Genomic DNA, 27,371 nt, shown 5'->3' on the forward strand with positions numbered 1-27,371 from the left:
ATCATCGCTGATTGGCTGTAATTTCGTCAATTATTACTTCATTTATTTCATTCGAAGTCAGTTAATTGGTTTTCCTATACACGAACGATTTATTCAACTGTTTGATGAGGATCATCTCTGATATAACAACTGACAATCGTCCATGTACTTTCAATTTTGTTCTTTGACCTTTACGAAAACCGATTGCAATAGTTGTCCTATTTATTGGAAATGGTTTCCTTATATAGAAGCAATTCTTTTAAACATCTACAAATTGACGATCTTCGGTATAGGTGTACCCTAAGTAGAATGTGCCGCAAAATTAATTACCTAAATTAGAAACATTTTTAATTTTTCATTAAATGTGTACAATAATGTAACTATGTCTCTCATTAGAAAAAGTTTGGACTGTTGTTAATTGTTTAATTATTGTTAAATATTATCGTTGTCCCGTTAAGGAAAACCGTTTTCCATTATTTATACAGCTATGCGGACTGTAGAATTTACGCAACGTTTTAATTATTGCGAGTATCTACAAACGAGAAAAACAAAAAGGAGTACAACTTTAACATCATTTAATGTTGCTTACCTTTCACTGCATCAATGGTTATTAAGTCTTGAGGCAACATGCAATTTCTGTGTCATATTTGTAAGCCTAAAGCGTATCACGTCCTCAAACGGCAATAGAACAGACACCTGGACATAATTGGCTTCGAAGAAAAAAAAAAAAGAAGCAGAACAGAAGAAGAAGCTTTTGTTTTATTTATAACGTTATTAGAAGAGCGCCTTAAATAAAAATGTTGACGATCGCTAAAGACATGTAATAAACAAAAGTGAAGTCTTCGAATCAGTTACTCAACTTTTGTTTATTTCTTTCTAAAGCATCCATTATTCCTTATGTGGTGCCCATGCGTTGCATGGATCACCCAGTTCCATTTGTTTGTATTGAAAGTGGAACTCCTGTACTGACTTACTTCTTGTTGATATTTTTGATGGTTGTAATGGTCACGTTATCTACTAACGAATTTTTGATGTTGGAGTGTTCTTATTTCATCTTCAACTTGGTCTGCACCAGACCGATGTTATTTAGGGGTTGGTGTTGGAATGAATATCAGAAAATGGTACTTCTTCAGTCGATTTTTTTGTTTCCGTTGTAACTTGTTGTTTTATCATCTGTATCTCTAAGAAATTCATTTCACGATTTCTAAAAGGAAAACGGCTGCTTTATCTGTCGTTTAAATGTAATACGTGTCTTGACTAACAGCAGTTATTGCACACATAAACTGTTCGCAATAATAAGGGTCACCAGAAAGAGCAATCTTAGTGAAATATCTGTCTGTATATTTATCATGCTGCACAAAACGAGGAAACTACGTTTTCAAAAAAAAAAAAATTACAGCAACAGCCAATTATTTGAACTGATGCTGATCTGATTCGGGTCTAAGGACCGTCCTGTGTTGGTGAGCTTCTTCAGAGGTTCTTCCATCTCCGATGCTGGATGCGGAGTTCGCGAAAACCCTTCACCAATTTGTCAGCCATCAATTATTTATTTATTAAACACTTGTTGACTTTGCAATAATTGTACCTAGTGCTGGGAAAAGGGCAAGATCTGAACGAATCACCTCGTATAAAAGTGCCGGAGGTTTTTGTCTCAATTGCTCAGATGCAGATAGTAAGCAAAGTAACGAAACAATTGGGTAACATCGCGTTTGTTGCAGGAAAAGAAACAGAAAACGAGAGCAGCGCAAAAGTTTAAATAAAAGAATATCGCAATATTTCCAAACTTAGAACTCTTGTTGCAAAAGATCGCCAGTTCAAGCGGATGTCATACCTACACATATTGTACGTGTACACAGTGGTACAATAGTAACACTTATGTTTTGTTTTCTGCTGTATTATTGTTGCTAAACAAAGATTATAATGGACGTCCAGTTTCCTTTGCGCGCAGTAGTTTTCACAAGACCTGTGCGAAATCCTTCTGGTTTCGCTTTTATCGTATTATTATATTAACTTGCCGTGTGCGGGTAAATTATGAACAAAAAACTTTCTCATTACCTTAATTAGCCAATCGGGTCGTTAAACTTTTGCTTTGACTTAAATACTTGTGCCAGCCGTTTACCGCATCTTTTAAACCATGCATTCAGGTCATTACTGAGATGAGGTAGCTACATTGAGTTAAAGTAATCTTTGGGAATGAAATCGCGAACGTTATTTGGATCCACGCATCGCAGTAATCATTAAAACAAAAAACAATTGCCGCGTATGCTATATCAGAGTTACCTAATTATATCCATGTGGGTAACTATTTTGTTTTGTTTGTTATGCGATGCTCTTTTCATGATAAGGAACGTCAACTTTTTAGACGCATCTTTTTCCTTTCCTTCATTTTTTTTGGTGGTCCCAATTTAAATGGTTACCATTTTAATCGATTATAAGAAATTATAGAAAAAATAATTGTTGACGTAAATTTCACTTTTTGATAATTGGCTGACATTCAAACGGAGCTTATGGGTGCATCTCGTGAACTTGACACTGTGAAACAAGTAAAAAAGGACACTCCCGTCTTTCTCTTTAGCATAAATTAATTTATACTTTATATATTGAAAGTGCTTGACGGTAAACAGGTTTGGAATGTAGTGCAAGTGCAAAAGTAGCACCCATTTGGTATGTAATAGTACCTATTACCATTAATAGAGCAAAAGACAGAGGAGTGGCCGACTACTGACTTGATTCATGCTTTTTCTACTTTTCTCGCATGGGTCTGATCCAATTAATGGTTTGTTGACCATTGCGGTTGCGTAATGTACAGTAATTGTCATGGTTAAAATGGTAGCACTCGCTATAAACGGTATTATTGTTGGTTTTCTAAGTCAAGGTTAATTCTTTCACTGCAGCTTCGATATAAATTTTACCTTTTCAATAACCATCATGGGAATCGGGAGTTTTTTTTTCAATTACACGCAAGAAAATGGTACGAAAACAGTTGCAAACTATTTGTACCTGAGACAGAAGACTAATACGTAAACATTTTCTGAAACATGATTTATTTTGTTTCGTATCGAAATATTCCAAATGCATTTGTTATTTTTCAATTGTCTTGTTCAAACAATACGCTTTCTGAAACAAAACAATTTGCTACTATAGAAAGCATTTAGAATTTAGATGACTAATAGTTTTCACTAGACATCGCACTCTCTACATATATCTCTAAAGTCCATCGTCACGTCTGCTGTGTTTGGCAATCCAATTGTTCTAGAAAAAAAAATGTATGTACAGACATACGTATATCGTATAGACATGACAAGGAAGTGCAGTTTACCTATATGTAAGTACCAACCGGAAGACCAAAGATATTATATAGGCATATGTGCTATGGTGGTTTAGATGGTACGGTTTGGTATGGTACGACATGGCATGCATATACATAATAGTTAAATGGTCTTCATACTATGACATAGGTATAGATACACCGGTGGAACAAGAAGGAGAAGATCGGGTAATAATGCGTTGTAGAAAGTGTTTTATTGCAAGTCTTGAAGAAGCAGGATACACTTTGACATTAAGTAACACCCGTTTTCGCGATCGCTTCTTCGCTCGGTCTTCATTTTCCGACCGCTTTCTAAATATTCCTTCCCAGGTCGCGGGAGAGAACAGTGAAACCGACGATTTGTACAGGGCGAACACAAAAAAACACGTTACCATCGTTTTAGGTACTGACTTTTTATTTTGCATTCCTTTAAGCCACGTGTTGCCGATCTTTTCTTTATCACCGTCCGACCGTCCATTATGATATCTAGCTAATTGTACGTGAAATGTTAAAATGTTGTTGCATATTATTTGTGGGTCTATGAAAACAGAGGGGACAAAGAGAAACCTGACGGAAAAGAAAGTATTAAGTATATTAATTTCCTAAATAGATAGGTTCTCTATGGGCACCTCCCTTAACAGCCTTCTGGACCCACTACCGTCCCCATGGAAGGCTCCAGCGTCCACTTGCGGCGACATCCTGCCCGTTTAGAATCTATTTCCTTTAATCCGTTCCATTGTAGCTTAGACCGGATTAGAGTAACTTCTCTTACTTATAAGTTTATTTGGTTTTCATCTGATTCAAATCATGGATGATGTAGGCGAAAATTCTTCCGTGTAACTCGGAAATCGCCCTGTAAATTTTGACGATTAAAAGAAAGATAACGTAATGGCGTTGAAGTTTCAGAGTTATTAGAGCGTGGATCGGATTCAGGATCAATAGTTTCCGAAGAACAACATTAATAAGAAATGCCCCAGATTATGATCTTTAAAAAGTTTTCCCTTGTTCATATTCAAGGGAAATACAGCCGAGATGACGATGATGACATTTCCACTCAATAATAAAACAATAAAAGAAAAAACAGTTGATAATATAACCAATAAAATAGTAATATCAAAAAACACTCACAAACTGTATCCATTATGTGTAGATACATATTTTTATTGCACTTCATTGTTTTGAAAATGGCACGAAAAGCGAACTAAGATAATAAATACAGTTTTTGTGAAATAAAACCAAGTTTTTTTTGTTTATATTTTATTGTTAAAATGTTTCACCAAGCGACTGACAGCCGCATAATTTCGAATAAATGAAAATCACTTTTCAGAGTCCATTGTTTCTAACAATAAAGTCGTAAAGCTGATGATTTACTAAACGACCTGTGTTGTGAAAAGTGAGAACGAGTCCGTTCAAAAGAAACAACGGTAGTTTTCATTGTTTTTCAAGTTTATCATGGACAAGAATACGTAATAGCTGCGCGCCACCCCTCCTACAGAGAAATAGAACGAATTACAAAAAGAATCCCTAAATTCATTCCTGTATAATATATTGTAGTATTATTTACATTAGAAGAATTTCGCCGTATGGTAGATAAAATATTACCAACATTCATTTGCTATTGAGGCTTCCTTATTCGATACTTATTTATTATATGGAACCTAGTTAGGGGAAATACCGGAAAAGAAGAAGGTGATCGCGGAAGGGAACAACAACATCGTGAAAAGCCATGACCGCTATCAGCATCGCGTCGTCAGCCGTTGGGCATCTGATTCGACAAAATAAAATTCACTTTCACGCTAGTTGAGTGACCCCCAACAATTGCCGACAAAACAGACAGTAATTCACTCACTTACACGTCCTGCAAGCAAGAAAGTTTTGCCTTTTGATCTTTAGGTACATTGTGTCGTCGCTTGTTGAAGAAGGAGGCGACGAAGAGGAAAAAAACAGGCAAAATCATTATCCCATCAACTTATACAGTATAATAGTGAAATACATACGTAGTATGCATTTTCCCTTCACTTTGTATTAGCTTACTAGAATGCTGTATTAAATAATCCTGCTAATCATCTTAATTTTCCGATGAACTAAAGATGATTTTTAAAATTTCTTCCTTTACATAATTAGAGAGCTTTTTGGAATGATTTTCTTGTTTCTAATTTTTTTCAGTAGCAGAGCATCGATGTTTGGCGCTGAAGGACTTGTTGAAGGACGACCAGGGTGTATGAGATCGCTGATTGATCCAGCCTCTCCCAATTTCTTAATCAATCTCTTTACAGTTAATGAAGTTGAATGATCGTATTTTATGAAACGGAGAATTTCACAGGGAAGCGAATGGTGGCCACCTTTACCATTAAAAAATGGTTGTAAAACAATGGTACCTAATATTAGTCAAAGAAGTAGAGAAAATTGTACTTGTAATATTGTTTATTTATTTATATGCCATTAAATAATTGTACATTTTGGTTAGTAGTAGTGTGACATTTTCCCTAATACACATTGTAATAATACCATTACCTACCTAATAAAGAATTCAACAAATGATTTTGTTTGTAAAGGACTTGCATGTAGCTATGTATGTAGATACCTAATACGTAAATGTTTTTTAACGGTGTCGTGAGAAAAAAAAATTCGCACGAATGAAATGCAATAACATGACGAATCATTACAAAAGCAACTGCATCTTTACCATGGTCGTGTACGATGTAGATACCTACAGACTAATTAAATTTGCTGGGTTCATTTAAAAACTTTCTCCGACATTATGTGTCGATGTTTACTGTCTTCTTTCTTTGCCTTGTATTTGATTCTGTTTCTTCAATTAATTAAAATGCCTTCAGTTGTCCGTTATGCTTTACAAACCGAAAAACAAATGCCTCACATTTTTATTACGATTTTATTCTAAATAATTGTCGACAGAAGCTATCAACATATACGTATATTCATTTGTCCTATCTTCTTTTTTTTTTTTAGTTAGTTTCGACGGTAATATTTACATTAATACGTACTTTTATAAAAAGCAGCACGTCAATAATAGTTTTAAACAAGGTAAGTAAATTTGTCCCGTAGTTGTTACGCTGATTAAAATTGCAATTAATTTTGAGGTCGACTGTATGTCTGCTATCTGCACATACGTTGCGTGGGTAAGCAAAAGAGAAAATTCAGATTTTTTTAGTTGTCTCGTATTATGTTACATACCCCTTGATTAAATTTTGTATCCGCGACATGTGCCCGTGGTCAAATAAAGCTGGATGACTAATCGCAAGTAAGAACTTTCGAAAATTTTAACCAATAAAAAGGTTCTAACACGTAAGCTCTTTATTCATGTCTGGAATATTCTATGTCCATAAGGAACTCTGAAATAAATATTAAAACTAATTCCATATTTTTTCCGGCAATAGATTTCCTTATGGAAAGGGAACAAAAAAAAAACGGAAAGATTTTGGATGCAACAGAATCCAATAAGGCGCTCGTTGTAATACATAATAATTAGAAAGTGTACCGGGCTCTATGCTATCTAAATGATGGAGCTGTTTTTCTACAGTAGGAACTTTTAGATTACATAAAGAAATTTAATTTTGCTGACTGACATCAGTTTTACTTCAGATCATGAAAAGGAAATATTTTTAGGTATGAACACAAATGTATAAAAACGACATGTTTATTCGTCCGTATTCAATGTATCTTTCTTTATAAGAAGATGAACATTTAAAGAATCTAACTCATGAAAAGTATCCATAAGGGAGAAGGAGAATGAATTAATTAAGCAACCAACCGAATGATTAGCAGTGAATTAAACAGAATTTAGAGAATATGCAGAATTGAGATATTAATTTAACTTCTTTTGAAAACTGCCAGTGAATACGAAGCTTTGAGAATCTGTAAAAAGAAAAATTGAATTGGTTATTAAATTTTAAAAAGAGAAGGTTCCATTGCAGAGTTTTCGGTCTAATTTGAAACTCTATTTTAAGAGCTGATGGTACCCAGACACGAAAAATTCAAGAAGTTGTCAATCCCAAAGGTTAATAGTTTTAAATTGTCATTTCCAAAATATCCGTGGTTGACCAGTTTTGAAAATAATTTGAGATTTTATCTTCTTAAACTTGGACCTTCTCTTTTAGTTGTTAATTAATTATTCCTGGTGTACATCAACTTACGTTAACAAACGTTGACAAGGTGAGGGGTGCAAGTCCTCCCATGGTAAAACAAACGGGTTGCAGTACCCTTATCATGATTATTTGTAGAGAAACCTTAAACGATTTGGTAGTCCCGATCCATTTGCACTCGTAGATAGCAGTATGTAACATTTCGATCTGGATGCAGCGTATCGATAAATACAAACATACTTCTCATTAGTCAAATAGGTGCAATAACAACCCCATAAATTATATTTCTTACCATTGATGTCAATCGGTTGCCACAATAACAGTACATGAATGTTTTACCAATGCTAACCACAAAAATCACACCCAAACCAGCGATAGCTTCGTCTAGGTTGGGACTCTGCAATGTTTTATTCCATAATTTCGTTTCAATCTTGCGACCATAGTAGAAAAATAGTAACATTTCACATGATGGTCACAGGTAATTGGACAATGAGCCCTTCAAATTCATCACTGATGCATTACTCACATTGATAGTCACAGTTTCGAGTTCAATTTCAGTTTCTAAATGTCCAATTGCCTACTACCATCGCACGTAAAATTGGGGTTTTTAATGGCTTACGTCTAAGACACTCATGAGACTGAGGCCCACGGTGCATATGGACCATGATGAATTCAACAGCATCACCATGCGGTAAACCCGTTCGATGCAGCCATAAAATCTTTAATGATAGACCTAAGATTAGCATGCTCGAATTTGATAAGAATGTAGTAGGGGTTCTAATGAAACTTACTGAAGCATTTCGTCCAGATAAATGGCACAAACTTTGATGTTTACGGCCATTTTCAGGTTCAGGGCCTCCTCGTTTGGAAATTGGAAAGAATTCTTCAGTTGTTCGGCACATCGTGAATGCATACTTTTAAAAAGGTATTTCAGCACCTTTACATGGGCACATATGAAACTAACATAACTTAGAAACAGGGTGTCTACACCTAAAATATTAAGCCTATAGAAGTGGTATTGCTATTTTAAAATTGTTTTCTTTTGTTTCTTTCTCAAAATCAAAAGTTTGCTTACCTAACACGGAAAACACTAAAGTACCGCAAGCACTAGAACAAAAGAAGAACGATAACAAATTAGTAAAGCGTGAATTTATTTCGAAGGGCATCCAAACGTAGAAAATAAAAGGCTGGTAGTACGTAGTCGTAGTTGTGTTAAATTCGTCAAAGGAAATTTGGTAATATTTTTTGTACGCTATTGAGTACTGAAAAATCCAGACGAACGTAGGAGTCAGCCAAGTACTGAGAAAAGAATACAACATCAATTGGGTTGCCAATTTTCTGTACGAGTTTTCCTTGTTCATTATGGTCCTCACTGCTTGGTACTCGTGGGGATCGAATATAATTTCGTCCAGCCTGCTCCCAATGGTCTTCATCCGGGAAAAGATTTCCTTTCTGTTGCTGAACTGTTGAATGGCAGCAAACCACATCATAAGAAACGACAAAGGTACGATCAAGTTTATCGAAAAATCTCTAGTAGATGTAGACTGGGCTATCATTATAATAGAAAACGCGGGATAAAATGTAGAAGAGTAGACCAGGAATGCTTTTCTGGAATAATAAACGACACCCCGTTTTCCCGGTAGGTTGAAGTTGGCCCATCTGAGAAACTGAAAAGATTCTCTAGTGAACGCTTCGACAAATTCTGCTATTCCTTTATCGTCGGACATGTTGAAATTATTCGGATTAGTCAACTAAGTAACGGCTAAAAAAAGGTTCCTAATATATAGCACAAATAACCCTTTAAAAATTGATAACCCAATGGTACAGTCAGTATCCATTATCCAAGAAATAAATGATTAAAAAGTAGTAGTGATTATTCATTCGGTATCGATTGACGCTCCTGCTTATTGATCATTTAAATAATGCACAAGACATATTATTATCACCTAATTATGTTAGGGGCGGATCCGGAAACAACTCATGGGCGAAGGGGGAGAACAGAAAAATAAACTTTTTCTAAAATCTTAATAGTAAGACAACTCGCATTAAATGAAAGCATTATAATAAGGAGTATAGATTGAAGTGATTTATTTAGTTGGAAGAATTCATATTGAATTCAATTTTATTATTATGTCCTTATAGAACCTACGTTTTTATGAATGTAGCAATTAAAGAGGTGTTAAATTAATAAATCAAGTTGTAAAATATATTTTTAGACGTTTGGTTGTTTCAAAAGATCAGAGATGTTTGCGTTTGAATTATAGTATTATTTGTACTGTGCTGTCTCGTGGTTACGTTTTTGTTTGATTCATGCTAAAGATTTATAAATAAGAATGTACAATAGGTGCAGTTGTTTGTAAAATTCGCCGAACTAATTAGTTTGGTTAAAAAAGATAAAGATTTTTATGGCAGCTACGTAGTTGTGTTGTTATTATTTTCCACTTTTCTCAGTTTTCACTGGTCGTATAATTATCGTAACCCCTCCGATTTAAAATAGCTTTTATATTCCCTCATCAGTTAAAATTTTTGAAAGGTGTATTTTGCAGATGCCTATATATTAACCAACAGTATAATTATCGAGTTATTTTGAAGTTTATCAATAAAAGAGATATTAACTTATGAAAACCATTCTTTTGTGGTCATAATACACCTTTTGAAAACATTAAAAACGTTTTAGGGCGTGATGAAAAAAAAAGGTTAATATATTATAAAGGGAAAGTGGTATCCCAGGCGGTCTTATTTTGTTTTTTACTTTTCTTTATAAGTATCCTTTCCATTATTTCTTCTTCATTAAATTCACCTTAATTGAGAATTACTTTTTTATCCGAATATTATATACTTATGAGAACGTAATTACCTTTCTTTTTACGTATTCGGCGATATGCAGTTATCCTAATTGGCATCCTTACTAATAATTGACAGGTTCGTGCAGCCTTGTCATCAGTATTGAATAATATGCACAGGACGATTCAAAAATTAAAGAAGCAAATTATAAAAAAGTTGAAGAAAAAACAAAATAGAATCAGTTTAGAGAAAAAAAAAAACACAAGACAAGTACGAACTATTTGAAAAATGAGGCTGCGTAAAAGTTTAAAACAAAAGAAAATCATCCAAATTAGGGAGGTAATTGACAACTTTTTTCTTTTGTTTAAGTCATTTAATAAAAAAGAAAATGGAAAACTTGTTAAAAGTATGTATTTAAAGTAGTGACTCAATGTAATAGGTAGTGTAAAATAGAAGTCAGAGAAACCGATGACTGAATCTAAGTAAACAATTTTAGTGTCAGATCGTCAGATGTAAGAAATTCAGCATCTACCATTAGCAATTTAACTACACGTAACCTAAATTTGACTTTTTATTTTATCGGCTAATAGAATAATCAAATAATTACGTAAAATGAAATTTTACATTTTGAGAAAGTCAACCTTGACGGGTTTTACCTATACGTATCAATTTTTCACAAAATATATTAATGTACATGCGAATATAAATACTAAATTGTCTTATTAGCGTTCATTCCATTTGTTATAATTATTATGAAAAACAATTGTAAGGAAACAAATATACGTAAAACAAACGAGATGTACCAAATAAACTGAGCAAGAGTCATTCGTAATAAAAAGCGCTCTTGACATTAGCCGTGAAGTTTATAAAAGAAGCAATAAATTTCTTTTGTCTTTATTTTCTTTTTTTTCATTTTTCATCGCGTTAAATTATTCGCAATTTATTTGACGTCTCTGCCTGAGAGCCAAAGGTCATCAGAAATCCGCCGACAACAATTCGCACACAATAATTTCCTCTTCGGCTGATTGTGCATCAGCCGACAGTGGTTACTGGTAAAAGTGAATTTTCATCAAGAAGTGAATGTGCACACGTACAAACACACACACACACACACTTACTTACACATACACTGTCGCGAACGCGGTCCTCTCTTGGTCTTTTTCTTATTTCCATAATGTGCTCCTGAGCGAGTAAATCTTCGGGCCAAAAAGGGGGGCAGTCTCTTTAAATACTATCTGGGATGTTTGTTCGGCATCATTTTGTGAATATTCAACTCCTTCAACATTTAGTGGTGTCAGCACAGAGATGCGACCAATTGTGGTACGTACTATACATTTTTATTTACGCGAAATTTCAAAAAACTAAACGCTAAGTTCCGATATTCTTCTGTAAATACTTCACTTATTTTTTTAACCCTTTTGTGAGACTTGTGCAGTTAAATTATCGTTCATAAAAAGAAACCGTTAAAGTTAATAGTGTGATTTGATTCTGTAAATGTTGGATTTGTTTTTTTTTAACGTTTGTGGCATACAAATCCAGAGAGTTAAATAGTATTTGTTTCTTGAATGTCGGGGGTGTATTTTATATCACTTTTTCGGACAGAATTGAAAAAATAAGAAAACAGCATTATGTAGTTGGTTTTGAAGAATTGTGTATTTTGTTTTTCGTTTTTTTTACTTAGCACAAATGTTTATTTCGGGATAGGATATTTTCTACCACTTCTTGTTTATCATCTAGTAAATATATATAGGCACAATATGTATATATCAATCAAAAACGAAATTTTGCTTTACGCTTTTCATCTGTCGCCGAAAAAGAAAAAGTTTCTTTAATAAAGTTTCATTATAATTTAAAGAACTCTCTACGATTCGGTTTATACTATTATGAGTTTCAGTTATAGTTCCAATAAACAGCAAATTTCAATTTTCAGCTGTTTTCTTCTTTGCTGGCACTTGCCACAGCAAAGCCTGAAGCCGGTTACAGCTACAGCCCACCTTCGTCCTCATACGGAGCACCCTCTGGGGGTGGCGGCGGTTTCGGAGGAACCGGAATCGGCGGTGGTTTAGGTGGAGGACACGGCGGCGGAGGTTTCGGAGGTGGAGGACACGGCGGCGGAGGTTTCGGAGGCGGCGGTGGCGGATTTGGAGGCGGATTAGGAGGTGGCGGATTGGGAGGAGGCGGATTTGGAGGCGGTAAGAAATCGGAGAGAAAACAATCCACAAGAAAATATTAACGAAACCTTTTGTTTTAGGACTTAGCGGAGGTGGAGGCGGCGGAGGATTTGGAGGCGGTAAATACTTACTTCAAATTAAAATTATGTGTTTCCGAATTGTATGAAATAATTTTTTTGTTTTATAGGATTTGGCGGTGGTGCTGGCGGTGGTTTTGGCGGTGGTGCTGGCGGTGGTTTTGGCGGTGGTGGCGGTGGAGGTTTCGGAGGAGGCGGTGGTGTCACCGTCCAGAAGCACATCTACGTTCACGTACCACCTCCAGAACCTGAAGAATTCAGACCGCAAAGGCCCATCTCTGTCGGACAAGCCCAGAAACATTACAAAATCATTTTCATTAAGGTAAACGATTTGAAATTGTGCAGGTTTACAGCCCCCCTACCCCTTCCAACACTAGTATATAAATTTGTTTGTGGCCCTTTTTTAGGCCCCAAGCCCACCTGCGCCAACTGCTCCAGTTATTCCCGTTCAACCACAGAACGAAGAAAAGACTTTGGTCTATGTTTTGGTTAAAAAACCAGATGAAGCACCAGAAATCAGTATTCCAACCCCAGCACCCACACAACCCAGCAAACCAGAAGTCTACTTCATCAGATACAAGACACAGGTATACAACCCTGTTTTGTACTTTCATCTTTAGGTACATGTACTCCTATCTCGAACTAAAACAAAACAATTCTTCCTTATTTAGGCAGGTAACAATAACACATCAACTTTGTGTTGACCTAGATATGCGAAGTTGCTAGAATTATAACAAATTCTTCTTTGGCTATTTAGCATCAAGACGATAATAATAAAATTGATGTCACGCATTAAGTATATCCCGAATCCGACGTCGACGTTCTTCTTTTTTAATCTACCGTTTGTTGGTGATTAGTATCCACCGGTGACATTAAAAGGTGAAATGCGAATTAATCGCGCTTTTCTATAAACATCTGTCTAGTGATTTGTTGGTCAATGGATTTCGCGACTTTCCAAATACACGACCGGCTGTAATAAGTTTACCGACACCAGGAGAAAGTAATGCATTGTTTCATTTCATGGCAACATCTTTACCAAATTTCAACATGTACATAGTAAAGTATAATATGCATGTGAAGACCGTTTATAGAGTTGACTTTCATGTAAGGACGATAATCCTTTGTATATAATGCGTAAAATGCTCACACAATCCGTGGGATATAGCGTGCGTATTTGATTGAATGTACGGCGCGACATTCAATTATTTACAAACACAATACCGACTGCAACTGTATTTTGTTTTTTAAATATCATTTTTTTTCATTTGCAGAAAGAAGTAGGCGGAGGCGGTGGTACTGGAATTGGAGGAGGTAAATTGAATGATTTATTTTTATTATTATTTTTATTATTGGTATGGAACCACTTGTGATAATTTATTTTTTCCTTAAGGATTTGGAGGAGGAGCAGGTGGTGGATTTGGCGGCGGATCAGGTGGCGGATTCGGAGGTGGATCCGGTGGTGGATTTGGAGGAGGACATGGCGGTGGAATTGGTGGCGGCGGTGGTATTGGAGGCGGTATCGGTGGTGGAATTGGCGGCGGTATCGGCGGTGGTAAGTTTTGGCAAAATCGATCATTTTTTCGAAATTGTTTTTAGTTTCATTGTTATAATCCCTTATTTTTCTTATTTTCAAGGCATCAGCGGCGGAGGCGGAGGCGTATCTTCGAGCTACGGTCCCCCCGGAAAATCTGGCCCATACTAAACCCAAACCTACCACGATACCTAAAAAAGGCAAAACAAAAAACAAAACAAACAAAAAAAAAAAAACAGCAGCAACTATAAGAAACAGCATCGTCGTGCGTGCTGACCCGTATTATGACGTCACTGCCCTTTTTTTCGTTTTGCAGGACGTTCGTGTGTTTTGCGAGAACAAAAAAGTGAACTAACTTGCCTTTAGTGTATACTAAGCCTTATTACGTAAATTGTGTAAATAGAGTGCAATAATATTAAGTATTAATGATAATGTGTACCTATGTATTTTAATGATTGAAATACATGTATGTATATGTATAATATGTGTATATTTTATTTTGTAAATAAAATTACGGTGACAAAAATCTCTATTTTCAATCGATTTTTTTGTTTATCGTTTCCTATTTCCTTCTAATTTGATTAAAAAAAAAAATAAGAATCGTCTCCATACTTAAGAAACTTGCAAAGTNTATATATATATATATAGACAATAATTTTTTTCATATCCGCATATTTGAAAACAAAAAATATTTCACCTTTATCTCAGAGAGAAAGATACTTTTAATCCAAAAACACAATTAAAGTAATTCCGATTTAATTACCGCTGCAATGCGAATTAGTGGGGTGCAATTACCACGATATCTTGTTGATCTATCTGTCGCTTATCATCGCGTAAGCGAAGGTGACGTGATAAATTCACCTTAGAAAAAATACCCATTCATGAAGGGGACGTCCGTTCGTTATGTGCATTCGTAATTGAAAAGAAAAGCGTTTTTCATATTTCAAATTGCAGTTGTAATAAACAATATAGCACCAAACTCGAGTCCACATCGAAATAAAATGATAAGTTACTGTGATGAATTCCCTGTTTAAGTTTTGTGCTATTGTTACGGTTCTCTTGGACTTAAGCACGTAAGTCGATTTGTAATGTAACTCACACTTACTAAATCATTTAATGTTCATTCAAGGTACAACCCCCGAGGTTCCAATACATATAACACCGATAGGATTATTTCGACAAAGATCGACGCAGCACAATCTATTCTAACAACTAATTTATCATTCCACCTTGCCACCGAAACTACAACGTTATTTTCCACAACTGTATCCAATACAATTACTTCCTCTACAGACAGTTTTCCTGATCGCTCGACAATTGTAAATACGCCAGAAACTCATTTGACCACAGGCAGTTCTGAAGAGTCTTCTACACTCAATATCATTGATGGTTATACAATTTCATATGCGCCAGATGCTGAATTGACTACAGAAATTACTGCAGAAACTTCTGCAACCAATGCTCCTGATCGTTCCACAATTCCGAATAGGCCAAATACCCAACTGACTACAGACACTACTGAACAGTCTTTCACCACCAATATTCCTTATGATTTAACAATTCCTTTATCAAAAGTCAAATTAACTACAGAAGGCATTGAAGAAGGCTATACAACCACTGGTTATTCGACAATTCCAGACACGTCAGGGACTGAGTTACCCACAGAAAGCACTACAGGGGCTATTACAAACACTGCTTCTAATCATTCAACACTTTTAAGCAACTCAGAAGTCGAGTTAACTACAGAAAGTACCACAGATGCTTCTATTACAAATCTTTCTGATAATTTGACAATTTCGAACACGGTAGGGGCCGAAATAATTACAGAAGGCACTGTAGAGACGTCTACGACTAATGTACCTAACGATTCAGCAAGTCCAAATGTACCAGAGACTTCTATTACCTCAGGCACTACACAACACCCCTTCCTAACTAGTATTCCTGATGATTCGACAGTTTCATACACGCCAGGGGCCGAATTAACTACAGAAGGTACTAAAGATACATCTACTATTAATCTTTCTGATAATTTGACAATTTCGAGCACGACAAAGGCCAAAATTATTACAGAAGGCACTGTAGAGACGTCTACGACTAATGTACCTAACGATTCAGCAAGTCCAAATGTACCAGAGACTTCTACTACCTCAGGCACTACACAACACCCCTTCCTAACTAGTATTCCTGATGATTCGACAGTTTCATACACGCCAGGGGCCGAATTAACTACAGAAAGTACTACAGATACATATACTACAAATCTTTCTGATAATTTGACAATTCCGAACACGGCAGGGGCTGAAATAACTACAGAAGGCAGTGCAGAGACTTCTACGACCAATGTTCCTAAAGATTCCACAATTCCAAATGCACCAGAGATTCAAATGACCCTAGCTAGCACTGACGTGCATTCTACAGACACTGACCATGGAAATTCAACAATTTCATACACGCCAGGGGTCGAATTAACTACAGAAATTACTACAGATGCTTTTTCTACCCATCCTTCTGATCATTTAACAATTCCAAACACGATAGAGGCTGAAATAACTACAGAAGTCAATGGCGATTCAACAATTTCAAACATGCCAGTGACCGAGTTAACTACAGAAAGTACTACAGATGCTTCTACTACAAATCTTTCTGATAATTTGACAATTCCGAACACGACAGGGGCTGAAATAACTACAGAAGGCAGTGCAGAGACTTCTACGACCAATATTCCTAATGATTCCACAATTCCAAATATATCAGACATTCAAATGGCCCTAGGCAGTACTGACGAGCCTTCTACAGACACTGTCCATGGCGATTCAACAATTTCATACACGCCAGGGGCCGAATTAACTACAGAAAGTACTACAGATACATCTACTATTAATCTTTCTGATAATTTGATAATTCCGAACACGACAGGGGCTGAAATAACTACAGAAGACAGTGCAGAAACTTTTATGGCCAATGTACCTGATGATTCTACAATTGCAAATACACCACAGATTCAAATGACCCTAGGAAGTACTGACGAGCCATCTACAGACACTGTCCATAGCGAAACAACAATTTCAAACACACTAGGGCTCAAGTTAACTACAGAAGGTGTTACATATGCTTCTACTACCAATGTTTCTGACAGTTGGACAATTTCGAACACGCCAGAGACCAAATTAATCACAGAGAGCACTGAAAAATGTTGTACATCCAATGTTCCTGATTATTCGACAATTTCAGATACGTCGGGGATTGAATTGCCTACAGAGAGCACTACATTGGCTTCTGTAAACAATGGTCCTTATCATTCAACAGTTTCAAGTACGCCTCATGCTGAATTTACTACTGAAATCACTGCAGAGGTTTCTACAACTAATGCCCCTAGCCATTCAACAGTTTTAAATACGCTTAATGTTGAATTGACTACAGAAGGTGCTGTGGATGTTTCGACAGCCAATGTGCCTGATTTTTCGTCAATTCCATACACGTCAGATGTTGAAATGAATACAGATAACACTGTAGATGCTTCTACAACCAATCGTCCTGATCATTCAACTATTCGAAATATACCAGCGAGTCAATCAACCACAGACGGAAGTGAAGAGGTTTCTACAACGTATGTTTTAGATCATTCAGTAGTTCCAAGCATGCCTGAGATTGATTGGACTACAAAAACTACTGAAGGGGCTCTTCCGATCCGTTTCTCTGCTAAAGTGACTACTATAAGCTATACAACAAAATCACCCATGGCAACAATGGAATCCACCTTTTCGTCCCTCGATAACAACGAATTAACAACGACATTAGTTGTTACTTCTTCTTCGACTCTTTCAACCGATTCTTCTTTTGAGTCCTCGTCTGATGGCCCTTCAACATCAATTGAGACAACGACTTCTTTTTCTCTGGACGCGGTTCCTGAAGCTTCTGCGTCCATTGCGGCTATCGTGTCTGCAGTTTTTGGTCGCTGTGTAGTATGTTACTTAGTTATATTGTGTGTTAACTAACCATTGTTCGCTTTTGAAACTTAATGGCTGTGAAAATATAGAAAATTATCGATGGTTGCCGTATGGAAAGTAATTATTTTATATTGTATTATTTGAAGAAAAAAAAGTGCACAGTGTTTTATTATCTATTTATTAAAAAATAGTAAGAAATGTACAGCTGTCATTGAACGGGTCACTGAGTCATTTTAGCGTTGCGAAAAGCTATAACTAATATTCTAAATTATAACTAAAGATAACAATTGTAAACCTATAACAACAGAATAATGTTAAATTTTTAAAAAAATCACCGTAATTCTTTATGATAATAAAGTAAGCATAGAAACTAACTTGGCTTAAAACTAGACTGGCGAGTATAAATATTTTAGTGTCCTTCGATGAGTGAGAATTAGTTGTATCCTCCAGAAGACGATGGAGCTCCGTACTGACTTTGGGGAACGCCACTTGGTGGGTAGCCTCCACCACCACCTTCTTCCTTCTATACGTAATATAAAAAGAAAAATGGAATTAAAGAAAGTCAATTACATTTTGATTTAAAATTGTATCAAAAGGTGTGGAGGAAATGTTTTTCATGTTGAAACTCCAACAATCTAAAGATCTACAAAATGAATTGTGTTAAACCTTAAAACCCAAAGCTCTAAGTTTGGATGCCGTGAAAGTGTGAATGAAGTAATTTAATTTGCATGGGGTGAAATCCCTTATTTTGCGATGTAGAAATCAGACTGTTTAAAATCGATTTCGTTGTTCTGTGGTGGTGACATTTTTTCCTTTACCAGTAACCCTCCTTTTGTGCTATTATCTCAGTTACTTTTGTCGTTACGTACGTATAGAAATTCTTTTAGATTACTATGTCCAAATGAGGAGGGATTGTATCCGAAAATAGTGGGAGCGTATCCACTAAGGGGTACAACGTTTTCCTCCAGGGAGGAGGGATCCAAGTAGTAAGGGTAGTTGTTGTATTTATGACCGAAATGATATGGTACCTGAGTCTTGTATCGGATGAAGTATACTTCTGGTTTGCTGGGTTGAGTGGGAGCGGGGGTAGGAATGTTGAGTTCTGGAGCTTCTTCCGGTTTTTTGACCAACACGTAGATAAGGGTTTTTTCTTCGTTTTGGGGCTGCGGTGGAATAACTGGGACCGTTGGTGGAGGTGCAGTTGGGGCCTAAAAAGGAGAAAGATCATATCAATCATCATTATCGACTTATGTGATCAGTATCGACAACCAGAATGGGCCAATGGAAAAGGTAACCGTGAAAGTTAGTACCTTTATGAAAACGATTTTGTAATGTTTCCTTGCAGGCTGAACCGGGATTATTTTGGGCGCTGGCCTGTTGTCAGGTTCCGGGGGTGGCACATGGACGTACACGTGCTTTTGCACAATGGGTGGTTGAGCAGGAGCGCCATAGCTTGGAGCTGGAGCCCCGTATCCACCGCCACCACCACCTCCAGACGGAGGGGCGCTATAACTGCTCGGTGGACCTGCACTTGCATACTGAGGTCGAGCCCAAGTCACCGCCAGAAACGCCGATAGAAACTGAAAAATACACTCGCATTTTATAATTGTAATTGTAGCCGACGAGAGTAGATGAAACATTAGACATTGAAAGCAATTATAATAATAACTTGAATCAATTTGTGTCAAATAATCTTTTATTTCAAAATTCATTTATTGTCCGGGGCAATAGACCGAATAGTCGCAACAGCGTGTTGTAAGAAGCGACAAAAGAGGCGCTAATAATTTATTTAATAATCGCCTAAGAAATTATTGGACTACATGATCAAGAGGCGTTTAAACCAGGTCCGTACTCGTATACACTTTTAATAATAATTAACTGGTGCGATTAGAAGGTGCCCTCTTGCATCAGAAGGCGTGTATTTTGCGTGGAAATTTCGAAACTACATATACGTCTAGTTTATGTAAGAGAGGAATTATTGTGCTAGTGGAAGAAGATAAAGAAGAAGAAGAAGCGGCTTATTTTTCACGAACATTAATTTATTTAACGAACCGAGTAAAAGAAAGTTAAAACGGAATGGGTAGTCGATACCCTCCGTTGCCTACAATGTTGTTAATTTAGGGAAAATTCGCGTAGCGTGTGTACAAGCTAACGTACTAATACGGTAAGCCAAGGTAAAATTGGAACGAAATTTTATTTACGTCTATGATAAAAAATACCTACCACAATATAATTTCTACCCACACGTTTTGAATGTTTTGTCTTTTTTATGGTTATTCTATTAATATTGCAGCGCAGTTCTATATGGATGCGGAACATGACGGTGGGCAATATGGGAAAGAAAAGATTACAAGTGGTATTATGGGTGGATGATGCTAAAAATATCGTTGAAAGAAACGGTTAGAAATAAGTAGTTATTAGAAAGAATAGGAGAACAGAGGGCATTATTGAAATCAATAGGAAATAGGCATGATATAATGATGCTGATAGTCGGTTATGAGAACTGATGTACAGCACTATAAGAGAAAATTGGGAATTCAACAGAGGGATATTCCATACAATCAAGGAGCCATATGTCATATTTTGAAAAATTCAACGTTATATAGAAAAATTCGTACAAATACTTTCACCTATCTTTTCATATATATATAAACAATAAAGTAATACAGGTCCAATAAATGCAATTTAAAACTTCCACCCGTGCGACATATAAAAGAAAAAATGCTCACAAGAAATGTGTAATTTTTATGTTCGTTGAACAATTTAACTTAGGTATAATAGATAAATATTACTGGATCTCTTAGATGTATGACATGCAATAAGACATTTGAAGAAGATAATATTGATAATCGTTTTCCACTTGAACTTTTCTTGCTAGATAATTAAAAAAGCGCTCTTTGAGAGAACAGATCCGACGATAGACGCCCTTGACTTCAATCAAACAACAGTCGAGTTTTTAAACGTAACATTGTGACTAACGTTTGTGGGAAGTACAAACAAGGATAATATTAAATTCCTATGAAACAGCAAATTAATATCTATCGACGAGACGACAATTATGGCAAGAAAAGTGACTGTTTTTTTATCCGTGCGTGAAAAACAATGACCCAGAAACTGTGAAAAAGAAATGCCTGAAGTACTTAAAATTAAAGGCAGGTGCTTCAAGGCTGACAAGAAAGAAGAAGTCCTAAAATGATAATTCGGCCGGCCTACTTTAGTACACAATATTAATCAGATATTGAGTAACAGAATCTTGTAATGAATGTGATATTGTCAGTTCATATTTCGATGATGTGTTTACGCAATATTTATGATATTGTTTTTTTTTTTATAAATTCGACAGGTTCATATTACACCACACCACGTACACATTCATTCGAATACTTCTACTGAAACTCGAATCAAATATTTGTCGAACACGAAACCAATATTGAGGGTAGGTATATTCTACACTTACCCCTAATACTCGACTAGAAATCAAAATCAAAATAGCGGATATTGTACTTGAAATACACCGTACAAAGCATTGAATTCATTTCTCTTCTTGCATTGCATTCAACAAAAATAATGTAATTTGCATCCATGTACTGTAGCACAATTGGTACTTTAATAAGCTAACGTCGATTTTATCGCAAGAAAGATGTAAAAAGAAGTAATGTTTTCTTTTATAATTAAGTACTTAGCTGACATAAGGGTCCAGTGTCTAGTAATCCGATTATGAAAGTAAAAGATTAATTAAGAAATGTGTTTACAGGACTGTTGGTTTGTAGTACCTGATATACCTACAAGGCAAAATGGGCAGAAATTACGAATTCCTTGTCGGCATTTTTTATTTTTATATATAAATTAGTGTCGAATATGTTTTTTCGACCACGCTTATCTAAAAATATCACTTATACTTCATTGAAAACTGTCTTAAACAAACCGAATTCTCAAAATCATTTGCATGGGGTTGCATGCAATACAATCCCTACGTTTGGCGCTCAATTCACTTACATCTATTATATGCGCAGTATTGAAAAATATTAATTACAATACTGAACAAGAAAAATACAGAATTATCACGTACCACTATAACCCTCATGGTGCAAATAATCCACACTAGGTACCACAGCACACAACAAACCGTTAATGTAACGCTGTGACAGAACTTTTTTTTTATATATAAGTACGCCACCGCCAACAATGTTATTATTCCCGCTAATTATTAGGTATTACTCCAACGAAGGCGCTAAGGGGTGGGGTTACAGAAGACCATCTTCAGTGTTTTATCTCTTTTGAACTTTCGTCGCAAGCCGGGACGACGCGATGCAACCAAGATTTAGTGAAAGTGAAACAATGCAACAGCACTTGAAGAAATTACAGGACCTCCGTGTACAAATGTGTCCGTGTGTGTACAGGTGCTGTTCGATTTGGACACTTACCAAGTAAGTGTAAGGTGCTTACTGCCCATAAATATTTAAATTCAGTTTCACCTGTCGAAAATTCTTGTCGATACTGACGGCCGAGAAGCTTCCTGAAACTATTTTTTAAAAGAAAACGAATAAGATGAAATGTAAATATTGCCAGGAATAGATCTCCTTTCGTTTCTAGAACAAAACAGCGATATGATGCTGTGCAAACAAATATACAAATACGATATTTTAGCGACTTTGAATGAGTGCAGTTACTGATCTTCTTCAAAAAAGACGAAGATTCTAAACAGCATGTATTTGTCATAATTTTTTGCTTTTCGTCTGTCCGTCTTGTTTCTGTTTTCAATAGTTTTAATCGAGTGTTAGTGAGGACACTGATTTTCGTTCTTTTTGAAACTCATTAAAACTTTTGCCTTGTTGTTATTACTTACGATTAAAATCCAAAAATAGCTTCCTTACATCAGTTATTAAAATTCCCCGTTTAATCCTGCGAAACAGCTCAGTTTTCTTCGGTATTATTCAGAGAAACAATTTAGACGCTCTTAATACAAACAATTGAAAAGTCGGATATGCTTAAGAAACAATCTCAAAAAGAAAACATCCCGTGGGAATGATATCATAGTTTTCATTTCTAAGTACATAGTTCCAACCAAACCATTACGTAAAGGAATTACAAAAGGAAATGCGTATATCGTTTTTTAAAAAAAAATTCAGTCGTTTAATAATGTCGTTTAGCTTAACTTCATCCACTAGCAGATAATTTATTCAGCTGTAGATTTTTTGTTTTAGAAAATCCTGCCAGAAAGTCCTTTAGGAGAAGCAACATCATTTTATTTTTATTAAACGATTAGTCTTCATCAATTTATTCGAGAGATTTCGAAATAAATGAGAAAATTGTTACTCGCAATTTTTAACGTTCAATAGCGAGTACTTGCTGTTAAACAATTTATAGCTGACAGTTTTACGATAAGGATTCTTCTTTTACTTTCACTTATTTGGACATTCAGAAAAATTTTATTGTAGGTACTCGCAGTACCACTTATCCGATTATATTTCTCAACGCTTCCTTACTGAGTGATTTTTGGGTTATTAGATAACCTGCAGCGTCTTCTCTTATTTACATTAAATAGAAAACCGATTGCGTTAGAATAAGATTAATTAAATCAAGTGATTATTGAGATTGAGAACGAGTACCTAATTAAACGCTGGTGCAATTTGTCAATACCTAAAAGATTTAGTTTAAACGGGTAAACAGCCACTTTACAGTTTTGTTATTTTAATCGCTGAAATTATATAATAGTTGTTGCAAAGTTATGTTTTGGTAGGAAACAGAGCATTCCGATCCTACTGACAATAAAACAAAACCTACTTTTAACCAAACCAAACAAATAAGTGAATGTATAAAACTTGAAAAAAGTCTAAACTTTAAACTGAAATACCACAAATACCGTTTCTATACGGAGACGTCTTTATTTATACATTCATTCGCAATCGTGTTTTCGAAATAGCGTCCGCCAGTGTTACCGAATTTAGGGAATAATACAATAAAAAGAAAGCAAGCGCCTGTAATACAGTTGTCGAATTCTTTAGTTGAATACTAAAGTTCCAGACTAAAACATACAGAGTGAACAAGTGAAGATCGTCCTAAAATGTAGAATATTATTGTAACTTCTCCGGAGTACTCAGGAGCTACTTGCATTGTTATTTCCACTTTTCCAAAAAAGCCAAGAAAATTCTATATTGTATACAGGGCAGCCACAGGAAGCTAGAAGGGATATACCCAAAAACGGACCCCATCTGAGAGCAAGGTAGTATCCGTTAGTAGATACCAAAATTGGCCAACACTTTTCCAGTTTAACAATTTTACTATTAGGAAAATGCAATCAATCATTAATATCATTTTATTATTGCAGGTCATGATTTTTAAAGTGAAAGGCATCCAAAATATGCACATCCATCATACGATACGGATCAATTGGAAGACTTATGTATTATACGTGATGCGTTCGTTTTACGAAGCTTGCGTAACTTGTGCGTACATGATGAGTAAGTAGTCCAAAGAAATTATAAGTATTACCGACATAACGTACCATTATACATGGTACCACACGTAGGTACCTGCACAACCAATGGTATATATATGTACAATAATAAATTATATACAAGTATCTACACGCGTTCTATGATTTTCATTTCACAATTTTTACGATTCAATTTTTTAAATACAACTCTGCTTAATAACGGGATGCTAGATTGTTAATAAATGTCCAAATTTAAAAATACGACGTACCCATAATGTGTAGAAATATTTAGAATTCTAATCTGTATGTGACATTAATGTATCTTCACATGTAGAGGAATTGCTAAAATATTCTTATTGTGTAATTTGGTAGGCGAGTAAATGTCCAAAATACGAAAGAATTAAGCTGTTTTACAACACAACACTGTTCAGCTGTCGAATAAATGTAGGTCCCGCGTTTTCCATTTGCGTACGCATGTAGCTCTTCTTTCTATATTTTTTTTTTTCTGGGTTACTTCTTTTCCTCGACATGATTTAATCATCGTAATTTTCTTTTATGTAATACTAATAGCACTTGAGCTTTAACGAATAAATTATTCATCATAATTTTCTACACTCTCATAATTTTGTAATATCTGCGCTTATGCTCGGCTAAGATGTTAAAAAGCCATTTAGTGTTGTTAATTAAAATTATGTGTTTAAGTTCGTTTTAACATTAAGCTTATAATTTCACGTACAGAGGCGGTCAAGCTGGTTTTTCTTACGATTTATGTTTAGATTTAATATTTATAGTAGGTACCTAATCAACACCAAAACAAATTGTAAAACAAGCCGAGTGTTTTTCTTATTTATTGTGCTTATCCTTAATTTCCACTATTTTTTCTATATTTTACAGTAAATATTTATTCGCCGCTACTGTGTTTTCATCTATCTAAAGAATGTTTCTAAATTACATTCATTCTCATGTACACAGTTATGTAACAGCATTTTTTTGTTTTCGGCTTAATGTTCTTTTTTGAATCTTTTCAAATTATTTTCTCACTTAATATATCATTTCGTGACAGAGTAGAATGTACGAAGTTTAGAAAGAAAAAAAAAAAAGAGACATTACGTGTTATGTCACGGCGATGGACGTACGGTCTATTGTCTTGGTCAAGGAAAAGAAAGCTTGCTGCTCAAAGTGTTTATGTGCCATAATGAGAAGCACCTCTTCCGATCTCCTAATTAGGGATATCTACGATAATAACTGGCAAAACGTGAAGGAAAGTGCTCGTAATGTCTAATGATATTTTGGTTAGTACCTGACACCAAAGACATGAAGTTACCGAATTCTTTTCTATGCAAAAATGTCGATGTAATATCGATGAGGAAGTTTGCAATATGTGCATAATTAGTTTGACTATTAGTGCCTCAGCTAGCAAACTATACACACAATTTAACTATAAAAAGCTATATAGGAAAGTCAAGTATTCCATAAACTGTTTTAGATTTTAAGCAAAATATTTGACATATTAAGTGAGGTAGAGATATTTAATTAAACAGTCACTAATTAGGAAGTAATGAACTACATATTAACCTACATGTAATTAATCGTAAAACTGAACAATGTCGCCTTCAATTAACTTTAAATATTAAATTGCTTATTGCACTATTGCAAATCGAAACTTTGGAAAATAAAATAATAAGTACTATTACCACACGTAAAATGTTTCTATGTTCTTTATTTACACTTAAATAAATAGATTGTATAAATAGTTTTGGTTAATTAAATAAGCAAATGCGTAATTTTACGTATTCTTGTTTCTTTTATTATTTAATACAGTCAAATCTGCTTCGTATATGTGATGACTTCTTAAATCGATCTTTGGATGCGTTTTTAAAATCTCCGAAGATCCACGGGGTGTGTTGCTATTCGACGTTTTTACCCTATTTCTATCTCTAATAAAATCTTCTAGGGACGTAGAAGAACCGCTCGCCTTTTCGGGCAGAGAAGTTGACGGAAAATAAATTCTGTTTTCGTTATTGTCGTGTCCAGCTTCTTTCCTACTGTTGCTTCCTTGGTGCCTTTTATTCGGACTATTTATCCTTTGTAAATCGATTTTTGACAGTTCTTTTATAACATCTTCTTCGTTTAATTCTTTTTGTTGGTGCTCGCCGTTGGGTTTCTTTGTCACATAGTCGTAAACACTTTCGGGTTTTTCTGGGATGTCCGAAATATCTGGTAGTCCCCCGCTTTCTTCATTTTTGACGACGGTTATACTGATTCCAGGATGTAACTTGGAAAATTCTTCCATTGCGGTATTGCTTACTTGCGGTACGGGAAGGAAGCTATTAAACAAGGTTGCAAGTCTTATGATAATGTTCAAAAATCTTCTGAGTAACATCAGATCGCTCCTGATATTTTTATAGCTGAACGTTTCCAAGAGTTTTGATAACGATCCCACAATGGTACCGCTCTTTTCGAAAAATTGCCTGAACAATTCGAAACCGTAAAAGCCGTCCCCGTAAGGGCTGTCTTCGTTGTAAAGAACATTGTGTTCGTTGTATGAATCGCCGTCAGGTGAAATCAAAGACACTAGCGATCTTTTCTGTTTTGTTTGTTCGTTTTGTACGAAATTCTTTCCTGAAGTGGGAACATCATCAGGGACTCCCAAAACGCCGGACAAAATAGTAAAAATTAATAGCTGCAATTCAAAAAAGGTTATAACACGTGATTAAAATGCATGTACAATAAAAAGTCGAATAAAATTTTACAAAACACGATCACATTTACGACATTTTATGTAGGTATCTTTTACATTATATTGTATAATTTGACCCACAACAAGACTGAAAATAATTTTTACTTACCTTTATCGTTATCATAATGTTGATCCAACACCTACAACATTAAGCACTGCACTGAACCAGAAATTTTATCTGTTTGAAACAAATCATTTTGTACGTCGTTAGACGTAATAGTAATTAATTAACTACAAAATTACCCCGCAATGGTTAATTAGTTGTATCATTAACCTATCTGTCTCCTAAACTCTAC

At 35.4% G+C, this 27,371-nt stretch overlaps 4 protein-coding genes across 4 annotated transcripts; 2 read left to right on the forward strand and 2 right to left on the reverse strand.

Annotated features, from left to right (window-relative positions):
• Window positions 1-7,117: 7,117 nt before the first annotated feature.
• On the reverse strand, window positions 7,118-8,474 carry LOC108734486. Its single transcript, XM_018466073.1, has 4 exons — window positions 8,181-8,474; window positions 8,009-8,108; window positions 7,682-7,786; window positions 7,118-7,162 (listed from the first exon to the last, which is right to left on the reverse strand). Exons 1-4 carry the CDS (start codon window positions 8,300-8,302, stop codon window positions 7,118-7,120), a joined length of 372 nt encoding a protein of 123 aa, XP_018321575.1. The 5' UTR covers window positions 8,303-8,474.
• A 2,552-nt stretch (window positions 8,475-11,026) lies between these two features.
• Window positions 11,027-14,198, forward strand: LOC108734508 (glycine-rich cell wall structural protein). Its single transcript, XM_018466096.1, has 7 exons — window positions 11,027-11,493; window positions 12,104-12,335; window positions 12,532-12,743; window positions 12,829-13,008; window positions 13,693-13,732; window positions 13,812-13,973; window positions 14,056-14,198. The coding sequence occupies exons 1-7, from the start codon at window positions 11,479-11,481 to the stop codon at window positions 14,121-14,123; spliced, it is 909 nt and encodes a 302-aa protein (XP_018321598.1). The 5' UTR covers window positions 11,027-11,478; the 3' UTR covers window positions 14,124-14,198.
• A 654-nt stretch (window positions 14,199-14,852) lies between these two features.
• Window positions 14,853-18,015, forward strand: LOC112906578 (mucin-5AC-like). Its single transcript, XM_025980924.1, has 2 exons — window positions 14,853-15,025; window positions 15,082-18,015. The coding sequence occupies exons 1-2, from the start codon at window positions 14,970-14,972 to the stop codon at window positions 17,945-17,947; spliced, it is 2,922 nt and encodes a 973-aa protein (XP_025836709.1). The 5' UTR covers window positions 14,853-14,969; the 3' UTR covers window positions 17,948-18,015.
• A 93-nt stretch (window positions 18,016-18,108) lies between these two features.
• Window positions 18,109-22,229, reverse strand: LOC108734574 (proline-rich extensin-like protein EPR1). The gene is made up of 4 exons (XM_018466194.1): window positions 21,969-22,229; window positions 19,210-19,479; window positions 18,928-19,107; window positions 18,109-18,422 (listed from the first exon to the last, which is right to left on the reverse strand). The coding sequence occupies exons 1-4, from the start codon at window positions 21,981-21,983 to the stop codon at window positions 18,333-18,335; spliced, it is 555 nt and encodes a 184-aa protein (XP_018321696.1). The 5' UTR covers window positions 21,984-22,229; the 3' UTR covers window positions 18,109-18,332.
• Window positions 22,230-27,371: the final 5,142 nt, after the last annotated feature.

The sequence above is a fragment of the Agrilus planipennis genome, unplaced genomic scaffold (genome assembly GCF_000699045.2).
Source record: "Agrilus planipennis isolate EAB-ADULT unplaced genomic scaffold, Apla_2.0 scaffold62, whole genome shotgun sequence".
Taxonomy (NCBI): Eukaryota; Metazoa; Arthropoda; class Insecta; order Coleoptera; family Buprestidae; genus Agrilus; species Agrilus planipennis.